The sequence below is a fragment of the Colias philodice genome, chromosome 3 (assembly GCF_061535455.1).
Source record: "Colias philodice isolate Cphi_HAF_F1 chromosome 3, ilColPhil1 Martin Lab GWU primary, whole genome shotgun sequence".
In the NCBI taxonomy this organism is placed as follows: Eukaryota; Metazoa; Arthropoda; class Insecta; order Lepidoptera; family Pieridae; genus Colias; species Colias philodice.
The window spans coordinates 700632-716236 of NC_143088.1; the positions used below are offsets into that span (position 1 = coordinate 700632).

The 15605-nt window shown below is 38.5% G+C and overlaps 2 protein-coding genes across 6 annotated transcripts in view; one reads left to right on the forward strand and one right to left on the reverse strand.

Moving 5' to 3' along the window:
* Nucleotides 1–9162, forward strand: part of LOC149489320 (uncharacterized) — a 69792-nt gene extending 60630 nt beyond the window's left edge. For 2 of the 5 annotated variants that reach the window (XM_089711933.1, XM_089711942.1), the window contains exons 4-13: nucleotides 1037–1214; nucleotides 1726–1868; nucleotides 2144–2236; nucleotides 2518–2660; nucleotides 3168–3262; nucleotides 4120–4791; nucleotides 6502–6622; nucleotides 7031–7139; nucleotides 7475–7610; nucleotides 8695–9162. In XM_089711933.1, coding sequence (XP_089568059.1) covers nucleotides 1037–1214; nucleotides 1726–1868; nucleotides 2144–2236; nucleotides 2518–2660; nucleotides 3168–3262; nucleotides 4120–4791; nucleotides 6502–6622; nucleotides 7031–7139; nucleotides 7475–7610; nucleotides 8695–8743 — 1739 coding nt within the window. In that variant the 3' untranslated portion in view covers nucleotides 8744–9162. Of the gene's footprint in view, nucleotides 1–1036; nucleotides 1215–1725; nucleotides 1869–2143; nucleotides 2237–2517; nucleotides 2661–3167; nucleotides 3263–4119; nucleotides 4792–6501; nucleotides 6623–7030; nucleotides 7140–7474; nucleotides 7615–8675 lie in introns of those variants that run through there. The other 3 variants (XM_089711947.1, XM_089711953.1, XM_089711957.1) reach the window with 3 other exon arrangements.
* Nucleotides 9163–14384: 5222 nt separating this feature from the next.
* Nucleotides 14385–15605, reverse strand: part of crb (cell polarity complex component crumbs) — a 65029-nt gene continuing 63808 nt past the window's right edge. The window contains exon 45 of the mRNA XM_089712052.1: nucleotides 14385–15592. The gene's annotated coding sequence lies outside the window, so the exon portion shown is untranslated. The remainder of the gene's footprint in view (nucleotides 15593–15605) is intronic.

Consider the following 15605-nt stretch of genomic DNA (forward strand, 5'->3'; position numbering starts at 1 on the left):
TAACGAAGATGAGGGTGTTAATGATAAGTTTTAATTTATAGGTTATGATTAATATAGTTTCTTTTAATGGTTTATGACTTTATTATAAGTGTAGTTTTTAACGTAACTGTTCCCTAGAAGACGTTGTTTGTTATTTAGTTTGTTTGACATAAATATGGGAAATGCTGTGTTAGCGATGAGCCAAGATTATTTGACGGCTAAAATATGTACCTATATCAAGTTTATAATCCCAAACATTGCATATAACTTAAGCCTATTATTTATAGATTTTATTCTGAGCTAAATTCATCGTTCTCTCTTAATAGCTCTATATAAAAATTGCCTGCAAATAATGTATTATTGATATCGATACGTGTGCAGAAAGGAAATGGGTGGGAAATATTATCAAAGGAATTCCGAGGTGCTATTTTTATGCAGAGTGTTCACGAGAGTTCGTTGTGCATTAAGAGGAAATTAAAAATACCCGCTTTTATGATATCGTGCGGTTTATTTATTGGAAATATCAAAGAGAACCAACGGGTGCGCTTTGTGCCTTTTGTTTGGCGTGTGTGTGAGCTTTTGTATTTTTAAAAGATCTTACCATGAATTGGTATTATTGATTCCGAACATTTTTAAACTATGTATTTTAAACTAAACTATGTACTTGTTATCACATGATCACATCACACAATATATTATAATCTTCAAAGAATGAGATGTTTATAGTTGGTTGAAACTCGAGTTCCACCGCACTTATCGCGATCAAACATACCTTTGGCAAATGTGCGTCGAATTTAACTCTTATAACAATAATATAAAGTATATTCCTTGCGATACGTGGAGAGAACACTAAAATAAGTACTACTAGACTGCGTGGTAATATAGATTCCTTTGCATTTGCAGCAAAACGGCTGTATCAATCAATATAAACATATACATAGGTTTAAACTACAAGCCGGATGCCCCTGTTTCTATAACCAAGTTTCTCGTATATACGTATATATTATAATGTTAATGAAATGATTCTCTCACTAATTAAATTCCTCGATGTTTCCAGGCGGCCGTTCATACCAGAAGCTGGGCTTCTGCGACGTGAACCTCGCCGAGCTGGCCGGCAGCGGCGAGACGGTGCGCCGCTGCCTGCTCGAAGGGTACGACAAGCGGCGGCCGGACAACTCCGTCCTGAGGATACGCATCAAGATGAACATGATCTCCGGAGATCCGCTGTTCAAAGTGTGAGTGTTGAGACTAGAATGGAATTCGAAGCATTAGAATGTGTTGTTTTGTTGTAACGCGTAGTGTCGTATACAATACCGGATGTATCTCGTACATTTTTTTTAGATTTTTCCGAGGAAACCTTTTGAAACAACTATGTATTTAAAAACATATTTATGGTCATCTGCAATATAATGAACGTTTTATAACTGTCAAATTTCGGACATTAATGTAATAACTGACTGACCGGTTGGCTTAGTTGGTAGTGAGTGACCCTGCCTTCCAAGCCACAGGTCGTGGGTTCGATAGCCACCCGGGGCAAATATTTGTATGATGAACATAGATGTTTGCTCTGTGTCTGGGTGTTAATTATCTATATGTATTAGTATTTATTGAAAATTATATATGTATGTTTATCAGCTATCTGGTTTCCATAACACAAGCGAAAGCTTAGTATGGGATCAGATCGTGCCGTGTGTGAAAATTGTCCTGAATATTTATTTATTTTTAATTAATAATGTCGTGTTTCAGACCTGAGCGCAAGCAAGACGCGGCGGAGAGCGCGGGCGGCGCGGCGGACAGCGGCTCGGAGAGCGCGCCCGCGCCGGACGACGACTGCGGCTCCTCCACCGCCAGCTCGGGCTTCGGCTCGCTCACCAAGAAGAAGAGCTACGGTAACTATATGGAACATACCAATAGCCGACGACGAACAAACAAACAAAAATTACTTTTTCGTGCACCAAAGATAGAGATTGGTAGAGCACAACAAACCTGCGCAAAGTTCTTTACAAAAGTTTTTGAAGTCAAATGGAGATTTTTGTGATTTCAAATTTTATTACAATTATTCCCAATGTGTAAATTCCGCATTGCTTATAACATTTTACTGGGTTTTGACAAGATCAGTTTACTACCTATATTGTTATTAATATAAATTATATTTGATTTTCAGAGGGCGGTCACACACAACCCCTATCGTCGCTCCCCTCCTGCGACCTCCCCTCGCCAGATAGCGAGGAGCCCCCTTCACTGCCTGACTGTCCGAGTTAGTACAGCTAATTATTTTGATGTTTTCTATAAAAATACAATGCCGTGTTTAATATGGTTTGCATAGATAGGTGTCACAAAACATATGGGGTATCTTGTACGTATACAAGATATGATATCATATCTGTGAAATCTGGGAATAAATGCTTCAGCCTATTTTAACGCTTAAAACATTGTCAAATTGGGTATCAAATTTTATAATATTAAATGTATATTATTTCTAACTTCAATATCATTGATGTCCAATAGATTTGAATGCAATAAACGTGTTGTTTCCAGCGAGTCTAACAGTATCAATGGGCGGTATGGGCGTGGTGGGGGGAGTGGGGGGAGCGGGCACAGTCGGCGCGTGCGCAGAGTGCCAGCAGCCGCACACACACTCGCGCAACTCGTCCAACACGTCCGGGGACATGAGTAGTAAGGTAAGTGTCGATATATGATATGTCGATATTACAGTAAACGATTAGAAACTATAATTTGAAACAACTCAAAAATGCATGTTGTATTTGCCTGTAATTGGATCTACGTCTAGTAAGATGCATAGTAATGCATGCTAATTATGTCACATACTCAAAATATATTATAAATATATAAGATGTACATCTGTTGGCAAATCAAATAAATATGTGTAAGAGAGAGTAATAGAATGTTAGAGAATAAGGGTTAGAAATGTGTCTCTAGAATATTTGGAGAAAATTTGAACTATAAAATGTAAAACAACCTACAAAAATTTGTTACTTATCACATCATTTTCAGATGTGTCATATTGATCATTGATCATAATTATATAAATTGGTTCGTATAATTCGTTAATTATAAAATTGACCAATTTTCTACAATTACACAATTTTATTTTATTAGTTACAACTGCTTCACCTAATAAATGAATAAATTCACTATAATTCTAACAGCTACACCACAATTTGCAGGCATCCGGCTACGGCAGCTCCGTGTCTGCCGCGTCTGCGCACTCGCGGCAGAGCTCCGAGGGGGACTCGGCGCCGGACAGACCGCACCACAATAGGTACACACTAGTTTGTAATCTAACCCTACCTCCCCTACACGTTTATAATCCCAACCTTTACAATTAAAACTAACCTACTAAACGAATTCAACCCCCACAGTCGATTATAACCTAAATAATTAATGTTAAATAGTATGTTAATCGTTCGATTAGAAACGGAGCAAGGGAGTATATAAACGGTTCCCTCCATTTTCTTACTTAGTAACGTTTCCCTATAGCTATTTGGCATCCGTAACCTGATCATCTCTATAAATCTGTTATAATATTTGTGTGTTGTGGGTTGCGATGTGAACGAATAATAGGATATTAAAATAAAATATACTCGATGTATATAAACTAAATTTTAATAAATCGAAGGACTTAGTTAAAATATATCACGTCTTGTTCCTTCACATTGCATCCGTTGGTTGTTGGTTCCTGGTGAATGTGATTTGCTGTGATTGGGAACAAAATGGTTGAATGATGTTTTTATCTATTATTTTATTTATTTTTAGTTTTTTCTTTTCCTTTAAATTTATGTTTCTACCGGGTTTCATGGAGGTGACTTTAAAAAACGAGTCAATAATGGTTATGGATATAGGGTGTTCTATACAAATAAATATTAAGAGCATGATTGTGTTCTTTCGAAAAAAAAGAGATGTTTTAATTTGTTAAATGTAACTATAAATTGCGTAAATATCGTGAACTATCAATGTTCGCACGCGCTTCATTGACAATTAAATATATCTACTGTAAGAACCTGTGCTGTACAGCCCCAGCTTGTTAACAACCGTGTCAGCACGTCACTAACATTAAGCCTGTGTATTCGCTTACTGAATTATTTTTATTTTCTCCCCTCCCCCCACCCCGCCCCCCAGTTTACGCGTAGAGCGAACGACGAGGACCACGACCACACTATACGTGCCCCGGGCGGGCTGCAAGCACGCCCCCCGGCTCGCCAAGCTCGTCATCGAGCGCACCCTCACCGACACCTCCGACCTGTACCTCTCCCCCGACTCGACCCCCTCCGACTCGTACCTCACCCCCAACGCGACCCTCACAGCGCAGCCCGACGTCATCCCCCGCTACATACAGTCGCCGGCGAGCGACGAATACCGGACCCCGGATAGCACGGTCATCGAGGACGGCTCCTTCGCGATGCCCACCTACTTCGATAAAAAGAAACGGGCCGTATCCGTGATCTCCTCAGTCGTTCAGCCGCTCACGAATTTCCAAATACTGAAACAGAAATCGCTCAACACGATCCCGGCGCTCGTCGAGAAGAACAGAAAGAACGAGGAGCTGTTCACGAACTTCCCGTTTCTGACGCCGCTCGCGCACAGGAAGAACTCGCTGGTCGCGAACCGGCTGTCCGGGTGTCTCGAGGACGAGTTCTACTGCATACCCTCGGAGACGGAGGACCAGATGGAGCGGATAGACGTGAGGCACAGGTTTAAGAGCGTGTCGAACAGGGCGCTGAACGAGCCGCTGACGTCGACGCCCAAGGCCGGCGCCGAGCTGCTGCGGCACAGCGTGGCCGAGTGCGCCAGGTGAGTGCGCCCCGCCCGTCCGCTCTAACGCTCTTCTCGTTTCACTCTAATGCGCTTCCGGTGTTCACGGTGTGGGTTGCTGGATATAATCACTGTCGTTTTCAGGTCCTCGCCGATGGTTTATAATTTATGTTCAGTTTTTGTTACGTTTGATTTTTGTAGCTGTAAGATATGTACTAACTGTTCGATATAAATATCATCGACTTGATAAAACTTTTTATAAAACCTTCAATCATTCGACAAATTTTATGTTACCACCACCTAACGTGACATAACATAAAATCTGTTAATATTAATCACAACAAAAAAAAATAGCGGTTTTATAAAAATCCATTTACCATCAAGGCGCAACAATTCATCATAATCTAACGTGTGCAATGTGTTGTTCCGGTTCATTCCACGTGTGACTACGTGTCGCTACGTGTCGCCACGTGTGTGACGTCAGACGCGAGTGCGGCACGGAGGCGGGGCGCGCGTGCGCGTCGTGCGGCGCGTGCTCGCTGTCGCACTCGCTGCCGCGCCGCCCGAGCTCCGCGCTGTCAGTACACGCGCGTATTGCGTACTGGGGGGACGGGACGCTTGCAACCAAAAAAATATTATAGCGTGCATTAGGGGTGTGAGTGTTTGATGTTGGTTGAGTAAAAGTTATAAAGAAATAGGTTGAACGCTGCAAATAAGGGCAGTGTAAATTTTAACAAATAGGAACTTTAGTGTGTTGATCACATGTTTGATAAATCGATTATAAATATAATCGAAGAAGAGAACTATTTCATTTCAATTAATGATTGAATGAAAAATATAAAAAGAGATGTCGAATTCATTTTTTTTTCTTTTACTTGATCATTGTTAAACGGAGATTCAATTTTGAAAGATTTTGTTGCTTTATTAAGACCAAATGGTTGTTAAAAATTATTGTTATAATAATAATATTTTGGTTCGAGCGTCTCGTTCACTTTACATAGATGTTGTCACGTGATGATGTTGTAATTTTTTGGCGTTTATATAAAGATTATTTTACTTTTTTTCTATAGAAAAGTTATGTTTAAATTCTACGTTTTTGTTAATTTTAGCTTAGGATTTTGCTTGTAATGGTTTTCTTCTCTTTCTAAATTGTGGGTAGTCTTAGATTTTTATAAGAATTAACCTGTTTATAAGGTAGATACATTTTTTATATTTGAAAAAAATTGTCTCTAGAAACGTTGATTGTTTTATTTGAAAAAAGCTTTAATTTACGTAGGTAGTTTAGTGAACAAATGTATAGGACACTGCCAACTTTTCTTCTCAATTATTTTTATATACGTTTTCTGTTTTGTGATGCGCATGTTATCTGGTTGCTTTTGCTTCAGCGGTGCATGTCGACGGCTTTCAAGTGCATGTTAATTTTTGTTGTGTATTTTTTTATATTTCAATAAATTTTGTTTCCTTCAGGAAACGTACCTATAATATTGTTGTACGATACATTTTGTGTTCGTACAAATTGGTTTAATTTTACTCTAATCCTCCATTTTGTTAATTTTACCCAATATGCAACATATATAATAGCTCCTCTCAAAGAGCGATGTCTATTCACAATCGATATTTCTAGCTCTACAATGCTTTTTGATAATTCAAAATTTTCTTTCAAAGAATATATTGTATTTTCTCCCCTTTTCACAACCCAAAGCTACCTGACCGCCCACAAAACAACTAAAACGTCAGGTTATCACGCAGGAACCCGTCCTCCGGCTCGCTGACCGCGTCCGCGTCCGAGTCGGGCTCGCTGGAGCGCGCGCGCGCTGCGCTCGAGCGCCGCAAGCGAGCCGCCGCACCACCGCCGCAGGATGACTCGCAGGTGAGCGACGAGCTTTATGAGATAGATGAAGAGTTTAAGACAAAAAAACACTAAAATAACAAGTAACATGATAAAAATAGCAACGTGCATTACAACAATCAATATAAAAACGAAGAAACAAACTGTGTACTTCAATCGTCTATAATAACTAGATACACAACTACGCGCGATATACCTTTTTTTTTATAGTGGAGAAAAACTCGCTGTTTACACGCGATATACCTACCCGAACTAACTTAAATCTGTTCCAATTCGATTGTCAACATTTTGGTTAATTTGTTTCAACAAAAAATTCGAAACTTTTTTCAAATCAACTGCGGAGAAATGTGAAGGTAGTTCACAAAAAAAAAAAAACATTTTTATACCACTATCACACTAACTAATTTTAAATTATTTTTCCTACAACAGCACGCGGTGTCATGTCGCGTGGAGAACACGCGCGTGAATCCGGACTCTCTTATCGACGAGCTGCTCGCCGCCACCGACTTGAAACAGGCGGTCGACGACGCTGCTGAGAGTGAGTACATTATAGGGTTCAATTTACTTTGACATTTTACAGTTAACATTTAGATTATGATTGAACGTGTGCGACGTGGCCACAAGCAATAACATTTGCGGAAGTTGACTTGCGCAAGTGATTTTAGCGCAAGTAGGCTTTTAGTTGCGCAAGTTTATGTCAATTGCCAAACTTTTAAATGCTATAACGTGTTCACTTGTGAACGTGTGGACGTTTACAAATCTTTTAGCGTTATACGACCACGGGTTTGTTTTCCTCCATATAAATCTTTCCTAAAAGCTATTATTTAGATTTTTTTTGTAACCATTATCTCATTTATGTCTTTTCTCATTCAGCATCAGGGCTGCAGCTGTTCATAACGCGCGACGGCACCGCGGAGCTGGGCTCCCGGCAGCGGCAGCAGCTCGCGCGGCGCGACTACCAGCGCGTCGTGCTGCACCCGCACCCGCACCCGCACCCGCGCGACCACAGGTGACGACTGGGGTGCTGCAGGGGGCGCTGGGGCCGACAGTGTTCCTGTGTTATAACAGTGTGCAGTGTGGTGCGGTACCAGCGCGTCGTGCTGCACCCGCACCCGCACCCGCACCCGCGCGACCACAGGTGACGACTGGGGTGCTGCAGGGGGCGCTGGGGCCGACAGTGTTCCTGTGTTATAACAGTGTGCAGTGTGGTGCGGTACCAGCGCGTCGTGCTGCACCCGCACCCGCACCCGCACCCGCGCGACCACAGGTGACGACTGGGGTGCTGCAGGGGGCGCTGGGGCCGACAGTGTTCCTGTGTTATAACAGTGTGCAGTGTGGTGCGGTACCAGCGCGTCGTGCTGCACCCGCACCCGCACCCGCACCCGCGCGACCACAGGTGACGACTGGGGTGCTGCAGGGGGCGCTGGGGCCGACAGTGTTCCTGTGTTATAACAGTGTGCAGTGTGGTGCGGTACCAGCGCGTCGTGCTGCACCCGCACCCGCACCCGCACCCGCGCGACCACAGGTGACGACTGGGGTGCTGCAGGGGGCGCTGGGGCCGACAGTGTTCCTGTGTTATAACAGTGTGCAGTGTGGTGCGGTACCAGCGCGTCGTGCTGCACCCGCACCCGCACCCGCACCCGCGCGACCACAGGTGACGACTGGGGTGCCGCAGGGAGCTGCGCTGGGGCCGAGAGTGTTCCTTTGTTGTAACAGTGTGGTACGGCACCAGCGCGTCGTGCTGCACCCGCACCCGCACCCGCACCCGCGCGACCACAGGTGACACGCACGACTGGGGTGCTGCAGGGAGCCGCGCTGGGGCCCAGAGTTTTGCTTTGTTGTAACTGTGGCCGGCTTTGATGAGGGTGCCACAAGGAGCAGGACTTTTGCTATTTCTAGCCTATAAAACAAACTTATAAAATCTTTTCATATTTCTAAGATCAAGTATCTATTAACACTATATTTACATATTATAAATTAATTATTTTTCCCCTTATTCATATGTATAATATTCCTGATATGACTATAAAACGCAATATTACCAACGAACCGACCCTAACCATGATTAATGAAGGATCCCTTCTGCCAGGTAGCCAACGGTGTGAGAGCGGCCCGCGCGCGCCGTACAGACCTGACACTTGATACCTGCACCGTGTTGCCGCGTGTTGCTGCGTGTTGCTGCGTGTTGCATCGTGTTACTGCGTGTTGCATCATCTTTCTGCGTGAAGCAGCGTATTATCGCGTGTTGCTACGTGTTGCAGCATGTTGAAACGTGTTTCCGCGTGTTTCTCTATGTTGCAGCGTGTTTCTCCATGTTGCACCGTGTTGCAGTGTCAGTGCGGTGTTAACGTGCGGCTCTAGTTAGTGTGTATGGGATAATTGTCGATATTTATTGTGTATGGTGGTCGTCACGTCGCTACCGGCTCGAGCACCTAACTAGCAGTATTGATGTTGCTTGAAGTATATGGGGAACTTTGTTTTTGGTAATCTAAATGAGATATTATGTTAAGTGGAAAATAAATAATGGACGTTAAAAGTATGTAAAAGTTTAAATTAAAAACGAAAGGCCCCCCCCCCTTTCGTTCGGTTGAGAATAAATGCAAAAATTTAAATGAAAAATATTTGTCGCAGTTAAAGAGTATGGAATATGGATTAATGTTTATATTTTGAGGGTATAAATTGATTTTTAGTAAAAGATCAATAATAATAAATTAAAATGATTAATATATCTGCAAAAAATATATTAATGTTTGTGTAATAATATAAAAGTGTATCTCAAGACCGAAAGCACTGGAGAATGCAACATAAATTATATATTTTTACAATTTCTGCGTTAAATTGTAAATATATTAAAGTATTGTTTGTGGTTATTGGTAAATAACTAATCATTGGTGTTTGACCAATGGGAAAGCGATCGATGACGTGGCGCTCTCTGATTGGCTCTCCGTGGCGATTCAAAATAAAACGATTTTTTTTATGTTTGTTCAGTTATTTACCAAAAACTGTATTTTTATTTAAAATAAGTTTGAAATGCAACATGACAATGTGTAGCGGCGTGGCGTGACGATGCAATGCATATTTATTGTTTTTAATGTATTATAAATTATGCCATATGTTTTATTATGTGTAACTTAACGTTGTTTTTTTGTATGTAAGATACGACATGAGAATTTTCACGAATAATATTACAATTTATTAATGACAAAATGTTTGCTACGACGAAGTCGATCGAGGGGATTTTTTTGTAATAACTGTTTTTAATACACGTGTTTTTGGCATTTAGATAAAATCTAGTCGAGATTGAGTAAAATATATCAAAATAATATAAAAAATAAAGTCTAAAATCCTCGTGTCGGATCTCACGCGCTCCTTCGATGGCAGTTAGCGATTGCGAAGCCAATCATTTTGTACAACTTATGTTTTGTATTGTAAGATAATTTATACTTTGACGATCTATGTGAACGTTCCTATGTTTAAATCGACTCCAAACGAATTATAACTGTATGTTTTATTTGTTTAGGGACTAATTTCGCTTGCCGGTTCGCTAATAGAGCCAGCAAGCGCCCCGCACTGTGTAATCGTATATGTGTAAAATGATTCTTGTATTTTTTAATAATTTGATTATTTGATGGTGTATTTTTGTATATAATATGAGCATTTGGATCTACGCGCGTTGAAATCAATCTGATAATTAAGTAAAAATTCTTCCCTTTCCGAGATTTTTTTGATTGTTTTTTTATAATATCTATGTATATATCGATACATATTGTTTTCAACGCGCGTCGTCCGAATGTTGAAGTCGGTCGGTGATTTATAATTTTGTATGCCGTGCTTCCGCCTCTCTTGTCGTTGACGTCTGTCCTCCTTTTTGTTTTGTTGGTTAAAAACGAATGTGCTCACTTGACTGGTGCTAAGTCAGTGTGTAGTTAGGTGTGTCGTACACTAGGGGATTGTTCCACTGGGACGTTATCTCTATGGGGTTTTTGGGAAAAATAAAAAAAATGTTGGCAACGTGTATGTATGAAAAATGCTTTAAAATGATAAAATGTATGTTGTTATTTTGAAAAAATTCTGGAAGATTTTTAATTGGAAGTGATAGCTGAAGAAAATTTATCAATAAATTTTATTGAGGGGATTATAATTTTGTATAGGGATGACGTCCAAGTTGAACAACAACGTCCAAAAAATATCGGCGATGTGCAGAGGGCAGGGATTAAATGTTTTAAAGAGTTTTATACTGCGCTGGAAATTTATTAAAATATTTGATAATAAGAATTTTATACCCTTTGGTCTATGCTGCTTCCTTCAAATTTTTATAAGCGACAATAAATAATGCATATTTAGTATAATTTGCAGTTTAAAAAATTCGGATACAATGCGCCTGCGCATCGCCGTACCGAACTGATTCTTCCGAATCCCTCCAAATTGATTTCGTATCGACGTAGTTTCAGAAGTGCCAAAGGGCTCGTCCACACCGAGCGGTGGAGGAAATGTTAGGCGTCGTACACACGAGCGGGTGTAACGCCACTTGATTTTAAGAAATGTTTTATATTTGACTTTTTTGTATTTTAAATAATATTTGTATCGTTTACAATTTATGAATGTCTATTTAATTTAAAGTATAAATTTATAAGTAATAATGTGTCTATCCATTTATGTTTGTATCGTCAATTTTATCTTCCAAATAAAAAGCTACACTCGTTCGTGTGTACGGCACGTGAAGCAAATGCAATAGAGAATTATATCTAAGTCATTCCTTTACGACAGCTTGAGGCTTGCCGTTTTGTCGCCAGCGTCGCTCGCCCGACGATGTTATGTAGAATTAAATATCGATATATTATTGTAGATATTTTCTATCAAAAACAATATGGTTGTCGATTCAACAACGATACGTGTAGGGCTTTGATATCGACAGTTTTTACTACTTCCTACTATATACGATGTTTATACTTACAGTTGAAGCTTGATGCGTAAATAGCATTGATTTATCCGATATTTCGTTTGGTAGCTGTTTACATCCGGTCTCTATATTCAATCTATCTTTAATCTCATGACGTGAAAATTTTAAAACTTGTGAATAAATTACAAATAGGTAGATTGAATGTAGAAATCGTCCGTTAGTCATAAGCCTTAGTAGTTACGTTAAAATATAATGTATTTTTATTTGGGACCTGTTTATGAAATTATATTGTATACAGTATTAAAGTTATTTGTATGATGTCGTCAAGTACATCGTAATGTTTATTTGCGATGTATTTCCCGGCAAGCGAGTCGGGCGGAGCGGCTCGAGCGCTGCTGTAACATAGTCTTGTAACAACCTGTACAATATTTGAATAAAGGACGTGTTTAGAACTAGGCGCTGTTTTATTTATAACTTACAACCTTTTTATTTAAACCTTATAAATATTACTATGAAGTAGTGTGCCAGTATTGGAGGCTATACTAGAAAAAGTTCCTGTAATTAAACAGATTAGTATAGAAATATTGCACCAAAAGGCGATAGAATGTTTGAATTGCCGCATCTGCTTATTTGAATTCTTAGTTCGACCAATTTAATGGTATCACAAGCACTAGCTATGATATTCGAAATGATATATACAAAAAACAACCCACAGACCCATTCGATATTTAGTAATTTGCACGGACAATTAAACTTTATCATTACGCTTAATATCAACGAAGTACGAACGAATCTAGATCACCCTCTAAGAGATCCCCTATCTACACCTACACCTAGCTAAAAAAATTCTAAAAAATGTAATAACGCCCTCTAGTTTATACAATGGAAATTTTCTAGTACCTAACTATTTAACTACATAGGCAGGACATTAATTCAGAAAGGACAGAAATACACACAATTTCAATGTTACGCCGCACATTCAGTTTTTTTTTCGATTTTTAATTATACAGATCGTATCTTCTGAATTCAATGCGCACTTTTTGCCATACATCTTATCTTTATATATACCTACCTATATAAAATTCTCGTGTCACAATGTTAGTCTGCATACTCCTCCGAAACGGGTGGACCGATTCTCATGAAATTTTCTGTGCATATCGGGTAAGTCTGAGAATCGGCCAACATCTATTTTTCATATGTACCACGGGCGAAGCCGGGGCGGACCGCTAGTAGTTTTATAAAGAGAACACACACGTAGAATTAAAATTAGGGCCTGATCGAAAATCAATATACTGAATTAAGAAACTGAATTCAGACAGCAATCCGGTAGTTATTTTTCGATTAATTCTATTCAAAAATTCAAATAGATAATAACTATTGTCGTTAAGTTAAAGCTCAACTGCGTATTCAATATACAGTACGCAAAGTGAGAAACCTCATGAAACCTCGTACATGATAAAGCTACATTTTTTTGCTAGTATGAGACAGAATTCTACGGGATAGGGCAGCCAATTTTGAAACCATGTTTGTATTACAAAACAAAATATTTAAATCGATCTATTTCATTGAAATGCATGAGAGTTACTGATGAGAAAAGGATGAGAACCTTCTTGTTTCGTAACAGTTATCAAAATATTTACATTTTACAAACAGATTAACGTACACACAAGAATTTGTTTTCCGACTTACTAAAGTAAAAGTTCAACATGAGTGCCCTTTATGATAAAATTTTCTCAAGGCATCAAATATTTTACTTACCTATGCTTAATTTAATACTTATGCATATGTTCAAAGGTTCTAGGGAACTTATATGAAAGGTAGAAATCCATGGAGTCATGTCCCAAACAAATTTTGTTATGTTAAATATATTATGTATGTTTGTTATTTGTTAAATCTATCTGTAGTTCCTATTTAGTGGAAAACTCATAGTTCGCATTCGGTTTTGCCCTCAATAACATAATATTTACCTATATGTTCACACAATGTGCACACAATCCCAAAGAAATTCCGATAGATGGCGCTAGTCAGTTGTTGCCAGTGTTGCGAGTGGCTATTCTTATTGTGATTCTTATTTTATCAACGTTGATGGGTATTATTGTATTGATAATATGACTATGAGGGAACCGCTAAAATATATTCTTCTTGCGAGTAATATAATTATATGTATGGCATTTATGGGACTACTAGCGGTGACATAAATTATAATAAGGTCTCCGTGGATAATAATAATACTTGTTAAGTTTTGTGTGTATGTACATGTAATTGTCCTCTATTTGAATATTTTATATACATTATTACAGTGTTTATTCTATAATATTTAAATTTGATATTTTTTAGATGTTCTGGCTACAAAACATAGTGTTAAGCGGGAATCGAACCCACTATAGGCTTTTGCTTTACATACTTACATGCCTATTTTTAATGATCTACACCTTATAAAGAGTAAAGACATACGTATTATAGAAATGGGGGTCTACATTGACCAAGACTAGCACAAGTACCTGTGAAGCGTGTCGTCAATTTTAATAGTTTTTGTATGAAGGCATTGCTTCAAAAATGTTTAGATATTATTCTAAGGATCATAAATAAAACAACCATATCGTTTTAAGTCTATTGTTTATTTATTATTAATGAGTAAAGGCCGATAAACTTATTCTAATACAAATGAACAAGTTGCTTTCGCTCAGTGGACGGTAACATTGCTCGCAACCGAACAGCTGCCTCAACATTATAACACTAAATCTTACTTCCCAGTAATTAAGCACACTTACTACACTAGAAATACTAATTTGCACTAATTAATTATTAATAAATAATATGTATTTACAATCGGAATGACCGTAAAGTTCGGTCGCGAAGACACTACGAAAATATCACAAATGTTTTTAAGTACATTTGGTGCTCTTTTCGATGTTTCCATAAACGGTTGCACTAGTGGACGGGTGAAAGAGATAGAATATATGAAAGGAAGAAAGAGTGACAGGGATAGATTGAATAATTAAAAATAGTATAGAATTAAATTGTAAAATAGATGAAAATAGAATATAATTCCGACGTTTATGTAAACATTACAATACGATCCAAGTTTTTTTATTGATTATTATTAAGACCTATTAATTCAATATTTTTTATTATAAATATGGGACAGGTCCAAATAGGCTTAATAGTATATAAATTATTTCTAAACTTATACTACTGTACTTATGTCTAGGCTAGCTCCTACATATGAGTCCTTACACTTAAGCGTCGTACACACGAGCGATTACACAAATATTTTTTGTTCGTTTTAATAATATCGAAAAAACACTTATACACACAGTATACATTCCGACAATATACGACTTACACTAAGAATAATTATTTAATATATTTTAATCATTGAATACTTGATATACCCATAATTTATTAACTAGGTAGGTGAAATGTAATCGCTCGAGCAAACGACGCCGGATTATTATAATTGTAATAATAATATAATTTTTCATATAACAGACTTCTGTATAAGGCACTAGTGCCTCGCCGCCAGCCTCGTCGCACGCGCATCTCTTTAAACCAATATTTTTATACGAAATTAAATTGCTATCGACACTAAACCCCCATTTTATTATAATATTTAGCGTCGTTCTCCCCTTAAAAATATTCTTAATCTATTCCCATATAAAAATAGCCTCCAAAATGTGTATATTTGTTTGGATGCGCGTGCGCAGGTCTCCGTGTGCGAGCGAGACACCTTCACTATCAGTTAATTTAGAATTTTCACGCTTTCCGTCTCACTTACACACTACGATATATACATATACAAAAGTAAGGCAGACGTGCTGTAAGGGAGATAAAATATTATATAGTGCCTTGGGTTGGTGGCGGACGCGAAGTTACATCAAACCTTCAAAATTATTATAAATTCATTGGGTAAATGAAAAATAAGATGAGAAAATCTATGTCTGAGTAACTCAAAATCTATGGTTTAATATTTATTATTTATGGTGTAATTGTGTTAAATTTCTCCTGATTATCCAGAGATCTTTAGTTACTACTTACTACAAAAAAGAAAAATGATTCTAAAAGTACATTACTATTAATTCCATTAAGGGCTGAATCGTTGGT